At 57.3% G+C, this 20,948-nt stretch overlaps 9 protein-coding genes across 9 annotated transcripts; 6 read left to right on the top strand and 3 right to left on the bottom strand.

Annotated features, from left to right (window-relative positions):
- Window positions 1-1,227: 1,227 nt before the first annotated feature.
- Window positions 1,228-3,105, bottom strand: PG985_007687 (uncharacterized protein; the record flags this gene model as incomplete). The annotated part of the gene is made up of 6 exons (XM_066827455.1): window positions 1,228-1,444; window positions 1,525-1,622; window positions 1,688-1,742; window positions 1,812-2,046; window positions 2,126-2,817; window positions 2,927-3,105. The coding sequence occupies 6 exons, from the start codon at window positions 3,103-3,105 to the stop codon at window positions 1,228-1,230; spliced, it is 1,476 nt and encodes a 491-aa protein (XP_066685130.1).
- A 1,631-nt stretch (window positions 3,106-4,736) lies between these two features.
- Window positions 4,737-6,137, bottom strand: PG985_007686 (uncharacterized protein; the record flags this gene model as incomplete). The annotated part of the gene is made up of 2 exons (XM_066827454.1): window positions 4,737-5,444; window positions 5,484-6,137. Coding segments are annotated over 2 exons (1,362 nt in total), but the record flags the coding sequence as incomplete, so codon positions are not given.
- A 1,328-nt stretch (window positions 6,138-7,465) lies between these two features.
- PG985_007685 (uncharacterized protein) lies at window positions 7,466-8,269 on the top strand (the record flags this gene model as incomplete). Its single annotated transcript, XM_066827453.1, has 1 exon — window positions 7,466-8,269. The coding sequence occupies one exon, from the start codon at window positions 7,466-7,468 to the stop codon at window positions 8,267-8,269; it is 804 nt and encodes a 267-aa protein (XP_066685128.1).
- Window positions 8,270-9,111: 842 nt separating this feature from the next.
- PG985_007684 (uncharacterized protein) lies at window positions 9,112-10,154 on the top strand (the record flags this gene model as incomplete). The annotated part of the gene is made up of 2 exons (XM_066827452.1): window positions 9,112-9,336; window positions 9,462-10,154. The coding sequence occupies 2 exons, from the start codon at window positions 9,112-9,114 to the stop codon at window positions 10,152-10,154; spliced, it is 918 nt and encodes a 305-aa protein (XP_066685127.1).
- A 1,334-nt stretch (window positions 10,155-11,488) lies between these two features.
- PG985_007683 (uncharacterized protein) lies at window positions 11,489-12,446 on the top strand (the record flags this gene model as incomplete). The annotated part of the gene is made up of 4 exons (XM_066827451.1): window positions 11,489-11,575; window positions 11,644-11,946; window positions 12,067-12,153; window positions 12,228-12,446. The coding sequence occupies 4 exons, from the start codon at window positions 11,489-11,491 to the stop codon at window positions 12,444-12,446; spliced, it is 696 nt and encodes a 231-aa protein (XP_066685126.1).
- A 1,083-nt stretch (window positions 12,447-13,529) lies between these two features.
- On the top strand, window positions 13,530-14,054 carry PG985_007682 (uncharacterized protein; the record flags this gene model as incomplete). The annotated part of the gene is made up of 1 exon (XM_066827450.1): window positions 13,530-14,054. The coding sequence occupies one exon, from the start codon at window positions 13,530-13,532 to the stop codon at window positions 14,052-14,054; it is 525 nt and encodes a 174-aa protein (XP_066685125.1).
- A 661-nt stretch (window positions 14,055-14,715) lies between these two features.
- On the bottom strand, window positions 14,716-16,432 carry PG985_007681 (uncharacterized protein; the record flags this gene model as incomplete). The annotated part of the gene is made up of 3 exons (XM_066827449.1): window positions 14,716-15,044; window positions 15,119-15,844; window positions 15,964-16,432. 3 exons carry the CDS (start codon window positions 16,430-16,432, stop codon window positions 14,716-14,718), a joined length of 1,524 nt encoding a protein of 507 aa, XP_066685124.1.
- Window positions 16,433-17,257: 825 nt separating this feature from the next.
- Window positions 17,258-19,541, top strand: PG985_007680 (uncharacterized protein; the record flags this gene model as incomplete). Its single annotated transcript, XM_066827448.1, has 3 exons — window positions 17,258-17,347; window positions 17,427-18,657; window positions 18,748-19,541. 3 exons carry the CDS (start codon window positions 17,258-17,260, stop codon window positions 19,539-19,541), a joined length of 2,115 nt encoding a protein of 704 aa, XP_066685123.1.
- Window positions 19,542-20,358: 817 nt separating this feature from the next.
- On the top strand, window positions 20,359-20,897 carry PG985_007679 (uncharacterized protein; the record flags this gene model as incomplete). The annotated part of the gene is made up of 2 exons (XM_066827447.1): window positions 20,359-20,406; window positions 20,607-20,897. The coding sequence occupies 2 exons, from the start codon at window positions 20,359-20,361 to the stop codon at window positions 20,895-20,897; spliced, it is 339 nt and encodes a 112-aa protein (XP_066685122.1).
- Between the last annotated feature and the right edge of the window lie 51 nt (window positions 20,898-20,948).

The following is a 20,948-nucleotide window of genomic DNA, read 5'->3' as shown; positions in this document are numbered from 1 at the left end:
TTTCTTTTCTTTTTTTTTTTTTTTTTCTACTTCATTAAATATTTTTTTTCTCTTCATCAAAAGGTGTCCCCTCAGGCAATCTCTCCGCCGGCAGTCATTTTGTTTCGGTAGTTTCGGGACGCTACATTTTGCTAGGCCGTGAGTTGTGTAGCGGACAGTGGGGTTTGCAGGGGGCGAACGGAGGAATACATACTGGAATGGGGTTTCGAAGAAAGTCCCCTAAATTAGGGCCCTAATTTCAGCCCGTGGCCACTGAAGCGGTCCCTAGAAATCCCCGACTGCCGGCCATCAACCATGCTCCCATGGGAAGCAGCATCATCATACATACATGCGAGCCCTGTGCGGCTCCTCTGTTCTGGGTGCAGAGGCGCAACAACTTGCAAGTGGTGGCCACTGGGCAGAACACTGGCCACCGACCAACGGCCCTGCTGGGGACGTGTGCAGATCTGGGTCCATCTCGGCGCATCAGTGGCTCGACCCGTGACCAACCAAAACCCGCGAAACACGGCCAATTACGCCTCTCTGCCTCTGTGGCAGGCTGTTGGTGGTCTTCCGAGTCTTCTGTTGGGCCAGGAGGGCCTTGGGGGAAGCTGGGTGTCGAGTTTGTCATCCATGACCAATGGCAACGATGGAGCGTCCGTTCGGGCAATTCCAAACAGGGAGGCAGGATCATGTCATTTCCTCATTGCACCGACCACGTCTGCACGTACAAGTACCCGCTCCCAGAGATCCCAGTTCGGATCCGGAATCGCCAGCCGGTGCTTGGTGCCAGCTCAGTCGGAAACTCTAATGCTGATTGCGACCGGTTGTCGGCCCATTGCACGGCAAGAGTGCTGCTATTAATGGGCGTTATGGGTGTTATTGGGCACTTCGCTGAGACGACAACTCGCCCAGGGCAAGGATCACCTGTCGCAAAGCGGTGAAGGCCCATGCTCGCCGTTGGCGTCTCTTGACCTCTTACGAGAGAGGGCCCCGAGTAATATTAGGACTTGATTACCACCGGTGCCTTGCTGAGAACTATCTTATCAAGAAACGATACTGACTCGACCCGTTTTGCCTATGGAAATGGCCGATTCGGGGTGATTCGTCCCAAGACTCTGTTAACTCTAAAACGTCCACTCATTAAACTTTTTTTTTCCTTATCCCCAAAATTATTCCCATGCCCGTACCCGTACCCAGTCTATCATCTAGCGCGCTGCTCTCTATTTATCCGACTGGGGGACCTGACTAGTAGGTGTAACGGTAATGTGGGCTCTCGTCCCCGAGCTCCATCAGCTCCTGCTCCGAGAGGTGCTGGTGCTTGGCCGAGACGTGGCCGGCGTCCCGCCGCCGGTTCTCGCGCCGGAACCAGAACCAGAGGAAGCCGTAGATGCAGACGGCCATGCCCACCATGCTGAGCGACACGGCGTTGCCGCGAATGTACCGCGGGCCCTCCGCCGTTAGACTGCGGGGCTGAGTTAGCAAGAGAATCCCAGGGAGATGAAACCGACAAGATAGTTGCGTATGCGCGGGAGTGGTACGTACTAGATAAAGGGCGCCATGATGCCGGAGGCGTTGCCCATCGTGAGGTTCATCCCACAAGCCGTGGTGCGTTTGCCGTAGCGAGGGCAGTTGTTGGGTAGCTGCGCAGTTCTTTATTAGCCATGAAACTTTGACGAGTCATTTCTTGTCCGTCCTGTTCACTCACCCAAGCCAGCGGCAGGCCTACGACGATGTAGAGTCCCATGGCGATCATGAAGCAACTGTTGCAGTGTTAGTAAGTGCACAGTCACACTAGGGGCGGTGTGATGGAAAGAATGCGTGCGACGTACCCAAAGTAATGCACCCCAGACGAGGAATCGGACAGCAGGATGCCGTAACCCACCACACTCACGCAGCCGAAGATGACGATGAGCACGGCGCGTCGCTGCATGCGGTCCGAGTACCAAGCGGCCGCCATGTAGGCGACGGCGCCGAGGAAGTAGCACGGCACGGTGAGGAGCTGCACCTCCGCACTAGACCAGCTCCCGAGACTTTTGATGATGGTGGGTAGGAATGTCGAGAAACCTGTATACAGTGCACACCCATTAGCGACCGACTGCGTTTACTTCCCCAGTTCTAGTTGCGTGTCTTTCTCTCCACTCACCATACAACATCGTGTCGACGCCGAACTGGGCGACGCAGAACAGCCAGACCTTCCAGTCCTTGAACGCGGCCAGCATGTCCTTGTTGCTGTACTGCTGCGCCGACGCGGTGTTGCCGTACCCGCGCGTGAGGCGGGCGGCCATGACCTTCTTCTCGTCGTCGGTGAGGAAGGAGGCGCTCTCGGCGTCGTTGGGCAGAAACCAGAGAATGAAGACGCCCAGCAGCACGCTCGGGATGCCCTCGAGGATCATGATCCAGCGCCAGCCGCCGAGGCCCGCGACCCCCTCCATGTGCCCGATGCCGTAGGCGAGCAGCCCGCCGAACGCGCCCGCGATGGCGGCCGACACAAATAAATAACCCACGCGCAGGGCCAGCTCGTGCTTGGTGTAGAAGAAGGTCAGGTACACATTCAAACCCGGGAACAGGCCGGCCTCGAGCGCGCCCAGCACCAGCCGGCATGCAACCAGCCCGCCGAAGTTGCGCACGAGCCCCGTCAGCGTCGCGACGATGCCCCAGGCCGTGATGATGAAGGCCAGCCAGCGCGACGGCGAGAAGGGCTTCAGCACCAGGTTGCTCGGCACCTCGAACAGCAGGTACGTCACGAACATGATGGCGACGGCGATCTGGTACTGGTTGCCCCGGAGGCCGATGTCCTCCTCCAGCCCGTAGAGGCGGGCGTTGCCGATGTTGACTCTATTTGGCCGTGTCAGTCAGTGCTGATTGGCGCAATGCCAAGGACGGCACCTTCAAGCGACATAGTATGCGCCTGCGGCGCGCGCGCGCGCGAGAGAGGGTTGCCTACCTGTCTAGGAAGCTGAGTGTGTACGACAGCATGACCAGGGGCACGATGCGCCGGTCCAGCTTGGCGACGAGCTTCTTCTCGTCAATGGCGCTGTACTCCTCATCGGCATACGGGACGGCACCATCGGCGCCGTCGCGCTGCGCCTCAATCTTGGATTCGGAGGCCGTTGGAGACGCCATTGCGCTAAAACAAAAAATTGCAAAACCAGCTCGCGGGACTTTTGAGATTGCAACAACGATCTCCGAGCAGAGGAGGGAGTGCTGGTATACGCAGACTCTACTTGTAAAAGGAAGAAGAAAGCAAGAGAAGTCTTAACAATGTCTTTCTTCTTAAAACTCCTGAAGGGGGCCGGTATGGGTTTTCGCTAGGAGGTTTCACGTAACCCGTAACCCCCGGATTTCGTCTTTGCGCAGGTGGATGAGAAACGTGGAGATGGGTGCTCCAGAAAATCCACGATAAGAGCGTGTCACTGGGGCGAAAAAGCACGGCAGAAGGGGGTCCAAACGGGAACTGAGAGGAGGAGTAGGGGTCCTTGCTAAGCGGCGGCGTTCATGCCCGGCAGCAGCAGCATGGTGTGCGCGAATAAGAAGAGAGTGTCTGAGTGTGGTGTATTTGGTTTATGTACGACCCGTCTACCGATAGACCTCCCGCGATCTGACGGCTGGTAATGGTGGGTGGGCATGGCGAAGTATTCTATTCTTGATGGAGTATCCGCTTCACTATCGCGATAAACAAATAGACTTTCTAAAAGTGAAGAAAACAGAGCTAGGGGAATTAGATAGGCGTTAGGGAATACTCCGTAAGGCAAGTTTGGCCAGGAAGAGGTGGTAGTCGTTTTGGTACAGTCAACCGGGCAGCCAATGGTCTGGGCGCAAGTGCGGCGACTTTTTTTTTCTTCCTGTCCTTGGCGGCGTACAGGGAGGGCTGGGGCCGTTGGAGGGGTAAGCTCCAGCGTCTGTTGCACCGATAGAACGTTAGCGACAGCGAAGTCGGGTTTACTAGCGACTTGAAACAGTCACGGGCGGGGCTGCGGACTTCCATCGCCGCCAGGGACGGCCAGACGGCACGTCCGACAAAGAATCAATAGCGGCCGAGCTGCTGTGCAGCTGTGCTGTTGGGCTGAAGCTGCACAAGAGGCGGCATGAATCTCCAATTCCACTGATAACCGGTCCATGGACATGCAAGGCGTGTTGGAGGCTTCTCCGAATCTGGCGTCATACGGCTGGCGATCCGACGGAGTTTGCGCCCGTGTACAGATCTACCTATCTTATCTCGCTGCCGTATCTGAGTTGGATGAGACATGCAGACATGACACGGGAGACGGTTGATCGCTTCTGTCAGTTGATCCTCGTAGGCTATACTTGCGTGTGTCTTCCAAGCTTTACTTGCATACAGTACTTGCTGTTGGGTGCCCCCAACGACTCCCAGCCCCACAACAGCTCTCCAAATGGACCCAAAGATCCAAAGCCTTCTCCAACTGCGATTGAAGCAACTGGATCTTTGGGTTGCGCTACGCTTGGTGCGCTTCCTTTAAACCACACTAATGCGAAGTCGTCGCTGAAAATGGTAGATATCTTCAGTTGTTAGACAGATAGGCAGGACATAAACACATGATCATGGAACGTTCCCTGCGAAAAACTACTTCCCTTGCGCCGAGAGAGCTTCCGAGCTTCTTGGGCTGTAAATCATAGAATCTGGTATCTTTTACGGCACGTTCCGGCCCTCGGGGCAGAAGAGTCGGAGACCCAGCAATCAGTCACCACTAATATGATCTATTGATGCTGCTTCGAGGTTTCTGTCACCTCCCAGCTTATTCTGAGAGCCGAACAACCGGATACACCCGCTCGCCGTACTCGTCCCAATACCGGGGCACGCTCGCGCCGCTGCTCTTGGATGGCAGCACGTCGCCGACAAACATTTCTTCCGCCAGCTGCCAGATCCTCCTGCGGTTGCGCAGTCCAGTGGGTGCGGGTAAGTCGCAGTAGTAATAGCCCGTCCTCGGATCCCAGCCACCTCCATCTTCATCACCGTCGTAGGGAGGAGGTGGCCCGCGGCAATCTCTCGAAGCCCACGCCCCGCGACTGAGGCTCCTCACCAGCGATTCCCAATCGACCTGCTTGTTCCCTGCTTTCCCCTCTGTCTCCTGGACGCACCGCAAAACGGCAGCGTCGTCAATGTCGTACAGAAACGGCAGGAATTTCTTCCCGAGCAGCATGTCGCGCCACACCTCTTGGGGTAGTAGCCGTGTACAGAACGAATGCAAGTCGTCGCAAGCACTTAAGAACTCGAGAATATTCTCCCGCAGCTCCAGAGGAAGGCTCATGAATGCTTGACGGAAAGATTGCGCCTCCTGATGGACGGCTTCGGATTCCACTCTTCTGACATCGGACAGCAACATGTCGGTCAGATCCGGGGTCGTGGTGGGGTCCTCGAGTGACTGCATACAAACAACAGTGAGCTCAGCACAGATACACTCAGGGAACCCAGCTGTGATTTGGAAGAGGAAGAAGAAAAAGACCTGAAAATAAGAGCCGTGCAGTTTCTTATGCTCACTTACCCATTCCCCATCAAATCCCCGCCGAGAAGTCCTCACGAACGACGACAAGGGGTTCCTGTTGTACAGGTAGTGAAAGTTCCTCCTCCAAAGGGGCTCATGCTGGGCCGGCCCATAATCCGTGCCCATCAGCTCGTTGTCGCACGCGTCGCGCCGCATGCGCAGCACCTTCCAGAGCGCGCGCAGCGAGTGCACGTGGGGGTTGCGACGCCGGGACTTGTTGCGCATGGCCCTCTTGACGATGTCGAGGCAGGCCGCGTGCACCAAGATGCCGTACGGCGTGGAGCTGGGGTGGCGGCCCCCACCGTCGTCGTGACCGACGCCCCAGTTGGGCCGGACGCGGGTGCCGTCCTTGACCAGGAGGCACTCGTACGGCGTGGCCATGGTGACCTCGTCCCTCTGGATCTCCTGGTCATCGCGCGTGAATTCCAGCTCGGGCACGCCGGGCTTCTTGCCGGCGCGGTAGTGCAGCTCCAGCGTCTCGAACTCCTCGGCGGGGTCGCTGAGCATCACGGCCTGTCCCAGCCATTTCGGGTGCTCACCCTCTTCAACCCCGCCTTCTGACGCCTGCGGCGGCGGCGGAAAGATTGGACATCCGCAGATATTGCAAATCATCAGGCGGTACTCTCTAGTAATATCATGCCGGTGATCCTTCGGGGCTACGAGTCGATCATGGAGCAAATGGGAGAAATTGTCTGTCAGGCAATCGAGGATTTGATATATGGCTGCAAATTCTAGGCTGCAGCTATTGCTACTCCATGCCAAGCACCCACCTGCCTAATCAAACACCAGCCTGCATGATTCGTATACAGATCCGTACTATACCTGCATATAGCGAATGTAGGAGAAGATGTCTGTCCTATTGCCTGCATGCAAATGGAGTATGTTTCTAGGAGTTTGGGAAGAGGGGTCCACATTAGCCATCCACGAGTCAGCAACCTGCGAACGCACATTTGACAGTGGCATTGCCATTTGGTTGGCTAAGGTGGTAAACTTCTTTCGCATGCTCTTTGAGATGGTGCATTTGTGGGAGCCAGCATAGTTCACGAGCATTGATCCAAGCATACTCGAGCCGTCCAAGTCCAATGTGCCTCCTGGAAGCTAAGCCCACTGGTCTCAAGTCTGTCGGTCTTGGCTTGAAGCACTGCGAACTCGCTACCCACCAAACCTGACCTAATCAACGCTTGTTGTTACGGGCCGTGCCGACCATCGCTAATATTAAAACGAGTACGGAGTAAGAGAGCGAAAACGTAGATATATACTGTAGGCGCTGTTTCTCGCAAAATGAAACATGAGCGCTTCCGGATAATATATACGTCGTGACTGACCCCAAGTAGGAGTAACAAAAACTCCGAGCCTACATGCTAAGGACCCAGCCATCCGAAGTCCGGGCCCTCGTTTCTGGCAACAGACGAACTGCCATTGAGGGGAGATAACCCGCCAGAAGAAAAGAAAAGATGTTGATGGGTGTGCCCATCTCACATCATCTCGCTGACATGCCAATCCCACGGGACAGCAGCGCTTATCTCGCCTCAGACAACCATTGCGGTTGACATGGAAGGAACAGTAATCCTTGCCTATCCAGCTCAACTAAGTTGCGGCAGAAAGCCACCGAAACTTCCCGACCACGTGCCCAGGTGGTGAAGTCCGGCGGGCTGGCTGACAATCCCATGTCTTGCTTGCTTGCCGCCAATTGCTACTGACTTGAATTCTCTCTCACTTTGCCAACTCCCCCGAAAAGGCCATCGCCGTTCAATCGTGTTCCGGTCTTGCCTTGTCAGAAGCTTCGGGGCCTTGGTGCATTCCTTATTGATTTCGCACCTAAACTGTAGTTTAGTTTTACTCCTTACTCACACATCATTACGTTACACATACCAGGGAGCACAAGAAAGCAAGAGAGTTTCTCGGTCCTGCTACTATCACGATCTATACATAGATAGAAACAGACGCGCACACGCACACGCACACGCACACACATAGACGCCATGGAGAGCCCCGAGTACCTCGCCAAGACGCGCGGCCTCCCGCGCATCCTCTGCCTGCACGGCGGCGGCACTAACGCCGTCATCTTCCGGGCACAGTGCCGGCAGCTGTCGCAGAAGCTGGAGCCCTACTTCCGGCTCGTGTACGCCGAGGCCCCCTACGCCTCCAAGCCGGGCCCGGACGTGGTGTCCGTGTACGCCGACTACGGCCCCTTCAAGCGCTGGCTCCGCTGGATGCCCGAGCACCCCGAGGTCGAGGAGCGCGCCGCCCGCGAGGCCATCGAGGCCTCCATCACGCGCGCCATGGAGGACGACGACGACGTCGCATCGGGCCCCTGGGTCGGGCTGCTGGGCTTTAGTCAGGGCGCCAAGCTGGCCGCGAGCCTGCTGTACCGGCAGCAGGCCCGGGCCGAGAAGCTGGGCGTCCGCAACGCGGGGACCGACTTCAAGTTCGCCGTGCTCATGGCCGGGCGGGCGCCCATCGTGGCGCTCGACCCGCCCGAGCTCGTCTCGCGCTCGTCCATGCTGGGCGACTGCGCCGAGATCGCCCTGAAAGGTCCGCCCGACCTCATGGACATGGTCAACGAGGAGCACGTCCTGCGCCTGCCCACCATCCACGTCCACGGCACCCTCGACGAGGGCCTGCCGCTGCACCGCGAGCTGCTCGACAAGTACTGCTGCCCCGAGTCGGCGCGCGTCCTGGAGTGGCCCGGCGGCCACCGCGTCCCGCTCAAGTCGACCGACGTCAATCCCCTCGTCGACCAGATGCTCGACGTGGCGCGCCAGACGGGGGCGCTGCGTTCTTGAGGAAGGGGGACCTCGTTATATTCGGTCACAATGCGACGATGTGTTGTGTTTTATCAGCTTTAGGTTTTTTTCCCTTGACGATGGCCTCGATTTGGGCCGTGGATTTACATAGACGTCATGGCGTATCGGTTAGACGGAGTTTGCGCATGTTAATTTATTCCAAAGAATTCAAATTCACCAATCTCGCCCATACATACATCTTCAATTGCCCAGTTCCGAAATCGTCGCTTGAGTCTCTGCGACCAATAACTTGATGCATTTTTCTGTTAGGTAGAATATTAGCTGGGGGCTGGACTGCCTTGTGCCATACTTATCACGGGTGCGCCGAAGCTACTTATTCGGGTCACCTATGCCGGTTGATGGGACCGATACTTTACCTTCCACTGAGCCGAACCTGTGCGACGACATCTGCGCAATCACCGCAAGCTTTTAGGGAAAGTCGGCATTGGCACAAAAATCATTTCTACTGTTTTCGACGCCATATTACATTGTCGATTGGCGCACTTTGGCTGAGAGGTAGTAGATATCTACGTTGGTAAACGCGAAGCCCTTCTTTCTCATGGGCTTTAGCTGTCTTGGCAGCACTGATCAGCTCTGGGGCCCCGGAAAGTGCTCCGCAACAGCACTAAAAGACCCCTGGCCGACGTCATTGCTCAAGCCGAGGCAATGACCGCCGCCCAGCATTGATCTGAGCTGTACACCACATACACAGTCAAACAACCAACCTCACCTCATGGGATACCTAAATTCAATAAATCTCGATTTCCGAAGGCGGTGCTGATGAAAGTGTCTTATCTGCTTTCGTTTCAATTACGTTCTAGCACCGCGCAAAATCACCCACCATGGTGGCCGACGCCAGTGGCAGAACGTCACCGCTGATCTCGCTCTTGGCCGGCGGCACCGCAGGGGGCGTCGAGGCCTTCTGCACATATCCGTTCGAGTTCGCTAAGACGCGCGTACAACTATACGGCCATGGCGGCGTCAAGAATCCGTTCCGCGTCGTCGGCAACGTGATTAAGCAAGAAGGGTTGCCGGCTCTCTACAAGGGCTGCTCGACCATGATAGTGGTACGTTAGCTACTTTGCTTAGCTTGACCTGTGCGCCCTACCCCCCTATATCTGGGGCGTGGCGGGCCATTGCTACCAATACATCTTTCCACCGGCAAGTAGGTACCTGGATTGACACGCAACAGGGCTCAATAGGCAAAGACGCCGTCCGCTTCGTCGCCTTCGACAGCATCCGCAAGATGTTCGAGGACCCGGAGACGCACACCCTGGGCCCCGCGCAGTCCATCGCCTCGGGCATGGTGGCGGGCGTGGTGTCGTCCACCGTCATCGTGACGCCCACGGAGCGCATCAAGACGGCCCTCATCGACGACGCCAAGACCTCGCGCCGCTTCCGCTCGCCGTGGCACTGCGTAAAGCTCCTGGCCACCGAGCAAGGCGTCCGCCGCGCCCTGTACGCCGGCTACGTCACCACGACGCTCAAGCAGATCGGCACCACGGGGTTCCGGCTGGGGTCCTACAGCATCCTCAAGGACTGGGAGCGGCGGTCGGCCTGGTTCGGGGGAGACGGCCGGGGCGGCGGCGAGCGCTATGTCGACATCGACGGGCCCATTATGAGTTTCGCCAACGGCGCCCTCGCGGGGACCATCACCACGCTCGCCACGCAGCCCTTCGACACGGTCAAGACCAAGGTGCAGCAGGCCCGCGCCGTGGGCGGCACCCTCGACGCGGCGCGCGCCATCATCGCGGAGGACGGGGTCTTCAGGGGGTTCTGGCGAGGAACCGTGATGCGGCTGGGGCGTACGGTCATGGCGGGCGGTATCTTGTTCACGGCGAACGAGCAGGCGGTCAAGGTATTGCGGCTGGTGCTGGGACAGTGATGATGAGGATTAGACTCGATTTCCTCTTGTGATTTACACTACTTAGATTTGACATGATGCACGAATAGACAAAGACTACCCTGCCAAAGGCTCGTGTGGGGTCTTGTTCCTCAACTTCTGGATTTGTTGGTCAAAGGTCCTTTACAACTTTTGAAACCCCCTATGCAATGAATTAGTCACCAGCTTTCATGTGCCATATTCAAACGACAGGGTCCGTACACAGCATAAGTGAGGTTTCTATTTCCAATCTGTCTCCATCAATCGGCGGGAAGAGCTGCTCAATATGGTGCCATGTTATATCAAGTACGTACAATACGACACGGCAGCTGCCGCTGCGTTGCGTCGGCATACAAGAGGGCTTTTCCAGGGCGCCTCCGCCGCGGGGCAGATTTCAGCTTGGCTCAGATGGATCTTATCAATGCGATTGGCAGAACGATGACGGCCGATGATTCGTCGTTGGTGGCATGGTGGCTGCCCCCCAAATGCATTTGGTGCGCACACGGCTGGATGACTTTGGTTTGGTCAATATCATTCAGACACCTGCCTCAATTTCCATTCTGTGTACATTTTTGGAAAGTTCCCTCATAGATAACGTGATTCCTGATGCCTGGATATCTCGAGACCGTTGCTCGCCTGAGCATTGACGAAGACGTCGCGGAGGCGGGGAAGTGCTGTAACGTCGGATGCGTAACCACCCTGCATCTATTTGAAAATGGGACAACACATTGCGCAGTCGCCCAGACCAAACCCGAAGGCAAGCCCCACGACCTCGGTGATAAACCAGTCGAAGCGGAGTTGTTCGCTCGTTTGATGGACCAGGGCACCGGCCGGGACCGCATGCGGCTGTTGTAAGTCTCCAGGCTTCCGATTGGTCAACGGCATTCTTGTCGACTGAACAAGACGGCAGCTTCATAGTGAGCGGTGACGAAAAGAACCCCTATAAACATGGACACGGCCTCGCTAGATGCCTACGAACACTTGTTGAGACCGCTGATCTCCCGTCCAAGTTCGTGGTCGATCTCTGCAGGGGCGAAGACTGGACTGTTATTCCCACGACAATATCAAGCATTGGTGCCAGGGGCAATGCCACCGAGCGGTCTCTCAGGTACAGTACCGACCGTCCCTAGATTGCGAATACGACGGCAATATCTTATTAGTAGGCAGTTCTACAGTATGGCTTCTACCGCTGGGCTGAGAAGGCGGACCCATCATTCGCGCTTCAAGTAATCAGTAGCCAGAAAACGACCTCCTTCTATTGCTTGAACTTCCCAGTAGCGCTCACCGATTTCATGAATCGTCAACTGAGAGCCAATCCGAACTTGGTACAGAAGCCTATGTTCCTCAACATTCTGATCCTTGAGTTTACGCTGCGTTCGTACCAGAAGGGAATCAGAGAACAGCGAGATCGCCTCCGTCATATCGTAAGTCTGCTCAAATCTTCCCGTAGACCTTTTTGGGGCAATAACTAACCTGCAATACGTCAATGCAGGAACAGGGAAATTCCAAGGAGGATGTCAAGAAGCAGGCCGAGACACTGCACGACCTCTCGGTCCAGTGGCACTGCATGCTCAAGGACCTAGAGGACATCAAACAGCACATCGAAGCGTTATTGTCGCTACAAAAGAGGCTCGATGCGACGTCCAAGGAGAAGTCAATGTCGCCGCAAGCGGTGCACGAGGATGACGAAGCGAGGGCGGCGACAGACGACGTATACCACTTGGAAGCAGTGCGAGGCTTCTGGGCTCGTTGGGCCAACACCTACTTGGAGCGGACCAACATTCGCATCCAACTCGTTCGTTGCCACTATTTTCTTTCCACCCTCTTTCCTTCCTTGACCACAATGGGCTGCGATACATGACAGACTTGATGGCTGACACAGACCGAGTAGCTGCATCACCTGGCAAACCAGCAGATAGCGGTTCAGACCCAGCGAGAGAGCATGGCCATGTTCACGCTGGCCCTGGTGACGGTCCTGTTTCTGCCCGGGACATTTGTCGCGGTAAGTGTGTATTACATCGTCAAGTTGTTCCCTAACGTGACATTCCCAGCTAACGCTTACCCTCGAGGACACAGTCTATCTTAAGCACCTCCTTCTTCAATTACGACGGCACCGCCTTCAAAGTCTCTGACAACATTGCGCCGGTCTTGGTCCCGTCGCTGATTGGCGCAACCCTTCTGGTGCTGCTCTCGTGGTTCGCTTGGTACCAATGGAGGTTGTACCGACTGAGCAAAAGGCACCGCCGGATCTCATGCGCTGGATTAATGAGATCTCATCTCACGGGGAGACGATGAGGGTAGGTGCAGAGGTCGCTTATCCCAATGTGAGCGTAGGCGGTTGGAGGTTGCTTGGAAATCAAGACGGGCTCAGGCGTGCTTATGTTCCACTAATAGTGGGCTGATCTAAGTAGGCTGGCTACTGCGCTGGCGGCACGGAGCGCGCTCTATTGCTGCCGGCAAGTGCTTGATGCAACCAACAAAATAATCAAGCTTCGAGGACCAAAGAGACGTTCCTTGCGCCAAAAGAGGCAACGATTACCTATCTAGTCAATCGGCTTGACATCGCCTGCAGATGCCGGATATGATGTGTACTTTTGCCTGCTTCTGGGGCCAATTCACGCAGAATGATGGAGCTGGCGTCCCTGGTCAGAATGTCCAGCTGCAATGTTGCAATTCTCTATACCAATGTTGCCACTTCCCTTTCGTTCTCCCTTAAGTACCTCGATCGCTGCAGAGACCAAGTCCCATTTTGGACAAGCCGGCAATTGCACACAACCAACAACCTCGAGGCAAGTTCTCGGTCACAGCGCTGAGAGTCAGAAGCGATGCCGTACACAAACTGTCTCGCCTCGATCTGACATGTTACTTTTGTCGTTGCGCAAATTGCAGACAATCCTCTGCACTAGTAAGGTCGACTATGTGCGCATTTGTCAGCGGCGTCTCACTGAACCCATATTATTGCTTAGAAATCCAGGGCCCCTGAAACCACATAGCGCCAATGTACCTGCCCGCTTTCCCAACGTTGAGATGCATTTCCCGGCGGCAGGCTGCCACAATTGCGCTACAGATTGCCTTTGGTCTGTTATAGCATACGTGTTAAGTGGAGGCGGTGAAAGCTAGCACAGGCTGATTGACCCGTCGCAGCTACAGATCGTGGTGGGGATGGCGGGGTTTGCAAGTGCAAGCTGGTGCGGGAAGCGACTATCGAGACATGACGTTCCATGGGATTCGCTGGCATTACTGGAAGGCGCACGAAATACATACATAAAGGAAGGGCATTCCCGCCAGAGCATTTGTCTTCAGCTACCACAAGCATCAACAACTTCGCACTTCAGACTCCAGTCCACCACATACACCCACATCTAACTTCTGCCCATCATGTCTTCCCTCTACGACATCAGCATCCCCGTCTACACGGACATCACCAAGACGACCCAGTCCATCCTCAAGAAGGGCGAGGAGCACTTCAAGTCGCAGGGCAAGGATGTCGCCCAGCTGACGCAGCTCAAGATCGCCGAGGACATGCTCAACTTTGGCGTCCAGATCTTCATCATCGTCGCCACGGGCCGCAAGATGATTGAGCGCGTGACCGGCGGCAGCCCCGTCGACACCCCGATGAAGGAGTACACCCTGCCCGAGCTGCACGAGCTGCTCGAGTCCCTGCTCAAGGAGCTCTCGCAAGTCGACCGCAGCCAGGTCGACGGCCGGGGCGAGACCGAGGTCCCCTGCAAGTTCGGCCCCGAGGAGTTCAAGGCCAAGGCCCGCGACTACGTCTTCGGCTACCCCGTCCCCACGGCCTACTTCCACCTCAACATGGTCTACGCCCTGCTGCGCGGCCAGGGCGTCCCGCTCGGCAAGAAGGACTACATGGGCGAGTTCATGAAGAACTTCACCAAGGCTTAGGTGCCCAATCGTCGCGACCCTTTCGGAGGAAGACAACTCTTGTGTCCGGTCTGGCTGTGTTGGGGCTTGTACAAGATGGGAGAGTCTGACCCGTCAGCTTAACGGTGCGCCTCTGCGCTGGAAACCCCCCAAGAAAAGCAGCCGTAATGGAAAATAGTAAATGAACAGAAATAAACAATTCATAATCCCAAGATCTGGTCCGTCTGCTCCGTGAAGTTTCGGGTAGTCTTTGGCATCCCGAGAAGCCAGTATTCGATTTGGCCGAACACTACAGCAGAGGACTCCCCTGGTGTGACCGGAAGCAAGTGTAATAGTCGCGGGATTTCCCAGGCCTAACCAGGAGTACTTGAAATAACCAAGGAATAGCCAGTGATGTTAAGAGAGAACGTACTGTTCATTCCAGTGGTCGCTTTCCAGTCTTGGCTGGTGATTGTCGATTACTCGGTTGCGGTAGACGACCGCGTTTTCCATTGAGTACGAGAAGAAAGGATCAAGCGTTGGAAATCGCGCTACTTGGGGTGCCTCTTCGGTCTCATGGTGCGGAAATTCCTTCACGCAGGCTTCTCCAGGTGGTAGCGATAGTCGAAAACAAGAGCTGGAGCCCCGAGCCAGCTTGCTCTTACTTGAAACCAATCAAGGAATCGAAACATGGTAAGTAGCTTCACAGCCCCAAGATCTGGTTCGCCTGCTCCGTGACTTGCTGGGCACCGGCGGGGTCCCGGGGATGCGCCTCGAGCTTCTCCAAGCCCATGGCCCGCAGCCCCTCGGGGCGGCCGCCCGCGTACCGCCGGAGGAAGTCGACGGTGGGCCGGCCGACGTGCTCGCTCTCGCCCGCGCCGCCCGGGAAGTCGGGACCGGGCGTGCCGTCGAGGAAGGCCTGGCGCTGGCGGGCGAGGTACTTGGCGTTGATTTCGGTGATGGGGCAGATGGGGATGTAGAGCACGCTGGAGTCGGAGGGGCCGGCGTGGACTTTGTCGACGGCGTGGATGGCTAGGCAGTGGTTTATACGTCAGTAATCGCGGATCGTATTATTGAAATCACTGTGAAGAGGGCAGAATACTCACTGTCGCAGTGCCAGACCACGAAATCGCCCGGCTCCACCGGCGGCATGTGTACCATGGTCCGATCCAGGTCCAGATGCGGATGCAGCGCCGCGCTCAGCTCCTGGCCGAACCCGGGCTCGGCGCCCTGTATCGCGCTGGTCATGCCGTCACCGCAGAAGCGCCAGTTCTCCTCGTCGAGGTACCCCCTTTCATCCTTGTTCGCCGATACCGGCTCGAAGAAGGGCCGCAGCAGCATGTACGCCGTCGCCAGCCGCAGCAGCGGGTTCACCATGAGCGTGCCCTCGCGTGGCCCCGTGCGGCTCATGCTCAGCCAGCCCTGGAACATGCGGAACATGGAGCAGGCGCCCAGGCCGTTGTAGTTGTCGTTGACGGCGGCGACGCGGGCGCCGGCGTCCCAGGGGTCGTAGTCCTCCCAGCGGCCCGCGAAGATATCGTCGTAGACGCCGCCCAGGCCGTAGCCGTGGCGCTCCCAGCGCTCCACGCTGCCGCCGTCCATGTGCGGGCCCAGGGCGAACCGGGCGTCGCCCGGCTGCCGGATCCGCAGGCGGTCCGCGTACGCTAGGGGCTGCGACGTGGAGACCTGGGCGGTTTCGGGGGAGGTGGAGGTGTGCCATAGGTTCTGCATGAGCAGGGTCTGGGCTTTGAGGAAGTTGGGGTGGGCCCGGACTTTGACTTGGGGGCTGGACCAGTACAGTTCGTAGACTTGGGGGTCTTCTGGCGGGAAGGCTGTTGGGGAGGTCTTCATGTCAGCCATGCGAAGGAAGAAACACCCATCCTTCTGTGAGATATGCGGCTGGATGAGGAAAAATGCCGAGTTTGGTAAGGCTAAATAAGCAGATACGTACCTCGGGTAGACGGGTTCTGCCTCACGTACCCCTCAATCTCGCTCTTATACGCGCGCGCCTCGTCGTGGGGGATGACACCCTTGACGACGGCGACGCCGCGCTTCTGGAGCTCGTCGCGGAAGGAGGGGAGCTGCTCCTCGAGGCCATTGAATTGCAATACAGGGACGACGCCAGGTCCCTTGGCCGCCACCAAGTCGTTTTCGGTCCTCAGTCGGCGCAATAAGCGGCCCCAGCTCGCGATGATGGCATCTTCGCGGCCGCGGACCAGAGATTGCTTCAGCTCGAGGAACCGCTGGGGCAGGGGCGGCCTCTTGGTTTGGGATAGGGAGACGAAGGAGTCGGAGATGTCGCCTTCGCGCTTACTGGCAGGGGGTGCTGTGGAAGTCTGGGTCTGGGTGGCCGACATGGCTATCGTACGTGCTTGGCTTGCGACGACGACAGGTCGTAACTTATGTAGTGATCTCTGCATCTTGGGTGTATATGTATGTATTATGAGGTTGGTTACACAAGTCTACGAAAGAATGTGACAGTCTCGCGGTTCAACAGTTCCCTTGCATTCTTTAATACCTGGAGGGCTCCCCTCCTGTGAGATGGTGTAAGTCGAGAGAGCTTCATTGGCCTACGGAGTGTGCACCGGAGTCGCAGAACAAGGAAACACCGCATAGTAGCCCCCTTCGCCATTGGATGTATTCTCCCTCTCGGAACCGACATGCTGATCTTCTGGGGAATATCCCCATAGTCAATTTCGCGAAAGAAATCGCGGGGTAAAAAGTCCCGCGGCGGTTTCATTTTCCATTATGTCGTCAGCAATGATGGTCATGTTACACTATCGAGTGTTTGGTTGCTGAAGCTAAAGCCAGAAAAGAAGGGTGTTAGGGCGGGGCTGCCGTTTTGGGCCAGTCCGCTCGACCGGCGGCCCAGAAAAAACCACCAGAAAACACGAGGTCCCCATCATCGTCGCGCGCGGTGAGTGGGCTCGGCGAACTGTTCCGCGACGAGTAACAAGTACTCGGGAGAAGCTGAAACTCGGCTGGCTTTTGAAGTTGCTGTGATCCGAAATCCCTTTTGGCGGTCCCTCGTTGTCATACGAGCTTTGCAGATCCCCATTGGAAGAAGACCAGAGGACTCTCTTTGGCTGGACCGACACTTCGCCAAGGAATTCGTTCCTACGTTTGCTGCTTTGCTTTTTTTCTTTTTTCCCACCCCGACCCTCCGGCCGGACCACAATCAGCCTTGAATGGGTAGTACAAGTCTGGGGCCAGGTTACCCGGGGGTAGGCGACCGCCCTGTCGGCATGGTCAAATTCGTCGATTCCGACCCGAGCGGCCTGCCACTGAAGCGGAAGCAAGTCGCTCAGGCCTGTGTCGCATGTCGGAGGCGCAAGGTTGGTTCCATCACGTCCCCGTCGAGATGAGACAAATGCCTGTACACATACATACTGACTCGCCGCCACCGTCCCGCAGAAGCGATGTACCCATGAACAGACGGAAGAGGTGAAGACGGTGGCTCCGCAGCACCCGACTTCATCGCCGGCGGTGCCAAGCGGCGCGGTCACGGCGACGGTGGCAAGGGAATCATCGGGGCGATCCTCGCTGCCTTCGCCGCCGGACCTGGAACGGCGGCCTTCCCGGTTCGTCGGCGACCTGAACCCTGAGCATTTCCTGATCGAGGCGACCAGCCCCCACTCCAACCGTGATCTCTCGGTCCGCGGTGGAGTAGGCGTCTGGCATGCCAAGCAGCCTGCCAACCAAGACGATGCGAGAACATCGTCTGCCTCCGCGTCGTCGTCTTCATCCGTCACCAGCGTACTTAGGTCCGGACCTGGCCAGATCCTCCATGATCTCGTCGTCGCGCACGTGCGGACCCACTGCCTAACCTGCGTGCCGCCCGAGCCCGAGTGGTCCGTCTTGAAGCGCATCTACCTCCAGAGGCTCGATCCCCTATTCCCCGCCATCAGCTCGCTCCTGTCCCATCATGACGCGACATCAACGGCGCCTCCCTCTTCCGACCCCACCTCGTCGATCCTGGTCCGCCAGGTCGCCAGCCTCGCCGCCGCCGCCGACCCCGAGGCGACGGGCTACCTCCGCCTGAGCCGCGACGGCCCCCTCTTGAGCCCCCAGCAGTTCCGCGCGAACCTCACGTCGGCGGTGCACGCCACGCTCGACGCGGGGCTGGTGACGGACCGGATGCTGCTGGTGCGGCTGCTGTTGGTCTTGTCCATGTACGTGCAGCCCTGCAGCCCCGAGGAGGCGGACCTGCCCGCCCTCCTGTTCGCGCGCGCCTCGCACCACCTGCAGACGCTGGGCCACCACATCGGCGGCCCCGACGAGGAGGCCGACCCCGACGGTTACGCCGAGGTCCGCACCGTGTACTGCTGCGTCTGGGCGCTCGATCGTCTGACCGCCGCGTTTTATGGGCGGGCTTGCATTTTGCATGAGCGCGACATTGGCTGGGACATGGAGAAGATCGTCGGGGAAAGGGCAGCCTCCTCTACGAACCCGGGTCCGCGGTCACGACAGTTGCCGCCCGCTTTCCGCGTGTTTCTGGGCATCGCGCGCCTGCTCGACCAGGTCATCGACATGTACCGCCCCATCAAGAAGGTGGGCGTCGAGGAGCCGCTAATGGTCGACCTGCCCATCCTCGAGCAGATGATCATCGATGCGGGTGCGACGGAAGTGCCGAGCGGCTTGTTGGGTGAGTGACCGACCAACCGACCTTTTCTATTGCAGTACAGTACGCGACTTTAGACCCCCATCTTGTCAGCTAATCTTTCTATGTATGCAGCTACTCTCGAGGTTTTCTACCACTCCGTTGCTATTCTATCCTGCAAACTTCCGGCAGACGGGAATGGGCTCTTCCCGCACAGCCTTATCAATGGGCGGCGCTCGCACTCGGCCGACCGCATCACCGAGATCGTGGGCGGCAACAACAGCGACTTTCACCCGATGAGCGGTAACGGCAACCAGAAGCAGCAACCTTGTGCTCTGAAGCTTTCTTGCACGCCACTACTGCCCTATGCCGTGTCGCTGGCCCTGGGGGTGGCCTACCTCAAGATGCGGCACAGCCAGGTGCCCCTTTTCCGGGCCCGCGGCCGCCGGGCCTTCGTCGCGGCGGCGGCGCTACTGCGCGACGATCCTCGGCTGGGTGGTGGCGGCACCTCCTGGACGGCGCGAACCATGGCCGGCATGGCGGAGCAGGTGTTGCAGGAGATGGACAAGGCCAGCGCTACCACCACCGCCACGGCAACAGCCACTGCCACCACCACCACGACTGACGGTGTCATGCCCGATGTTAACGTTGACAATGACACAAGCAGAAATAGCAACGAGGATGTCGACAACGCAGCTACTGACAGCACAACCATAGGGGCAACGGCGTCAGCGGCGTCAACGGTAACGGCGGGGGCGGCGCCGACGTCCGGGTTTCTTTACGATGACAACGTCTTCGAGCACCTGGACCCGTCCTTCGACCTGGACGCCGTCGACGCCGCCATCGAGGGGAGCCTCGACTTCGGGGCCTCGTCCAACTGGTTCGATTGGCAGCAGCATAACTGGTCCTTTACTACGCCGCATCAATGACAGCAAGTTAGTAGTAATGACTACCCTAGACGCGAATGTGCATTGTGATATGTCTGATGTGACTTCCTCCATGGGGAATTGAAAGTGAACCAAGTATATGCCATTACTACGTACATTACACATTTGACGACGTCCTGGTCGGGATCTTGCATGGTTAAGAACGAATGCACATACCCAAGATGCTAAGCAAGGCCTCCAAGGGGTTTAAGGCGAGGCGAGATGGCAAGAAAGGTAGATACAAAGTCCACAGTGGCCAGGGCCTCGTCTTGGGATATACAGACCGAACGAGGGAGATTGGTGGACGACTCTCGGATGTGAGACGGAACATTGTTGACGACCCATTCTCAACAGCAAATGAACGGGGCTCCTCACATTGAATCATGCAATGCCGCCCTTTTCGCTATTGAAGGGAATCCTGAGAATGCGATGCGTACCGTTGACTGTTATCGGAGGCCTGCCACAGCTGCAGCTGCTGCAGCGTCTAGAATAGAGTCGGGATCACTTAGGGGTTTGAGATAGTGGAGTTTGTGGACGCGCCAGGCCAGCGCACCAGACGACAGCAGTTGCCCCACGTCATGGATTCCTTCCAATTGGACCTGGAGCAATTCCACCTGCCTGCCTGCCCCCAAAGTTCGCCATCGACCTTCGGCAATTAATTGATGGTTGTCATGTGCACCGCCGCCTTCACTCCTATCAATGCATTTACGTTTCTTCCCAATTTAAATACCCTATCGATAACTCTCTGTCGGATGCAGAGTTGACGACAAACAAAACAACTTCGATACATTGATTAATCAATCCGACCAGCACAAATAAGATGGCAGGACGTTGGAACTGGGTCACAGCAGCTTTTACTGTGCCAGTGGTAAGTCCCGTACCCACCGTGAGAGCTGGAGCCCCGCGCGATAGATCTAGCCGCTAATCTGACAATCGGATGCAGGATGGAATGGTCGAAACCGTCAGTATTTCTTCTCTCCCTACTTGACTCTCAACACAATACAAACCAACCCGGCCACCTCGGAAAGCCTTGAATACCAAGACTAACAATCCGACAATGCGCAACAGCTCCTGAGATCCCCCTCCTTCCACGCCGGCGTGCGCCGCGTCCACCGCGTCATCGACGAGCGCCAGAACGGCCCGCACCCGGGCGGCGAGCCCATGCGCCCCGGCGAGGCGACCGAGGAGCAGGGCGTGCCGCAAAAGGGCAGCTTCCTCCGGTACTTTGTCGAGGAGCTCGGCAACCAGGCGCTCGGGCAGCCGACGCCGGACGAGCACCTCGGGGGCGGGAACAACAGTCTGGAGGAGTCGCCCTCTTCGAAAACGAAGGCGAAGAAGTGGGGGAAGAAGCGAGACTGAAATACTTAGGACAGGAGGATCGTTATGCTGGGGAATGGGAAGAACATACAG

Source organism: Apiospora marii, assembly GCF_038362585.1.
Source record: "Apiospora marii strain CBS 49790 chromosome Unknown utg000004l_segment0_segment1, whole genome shotgun sequence".
Classification (NCBI taxonomy): domain Eukaryota; kingdom Fungi; phylum Ascomycota; class Sordariomycetes; order Amphisphaeriales; family Apiosporaceae; genus Apiospora; species Apiospora marii.
This window is presented reverse-complemented; position numbering and strand designations above follow the sequence as displayed.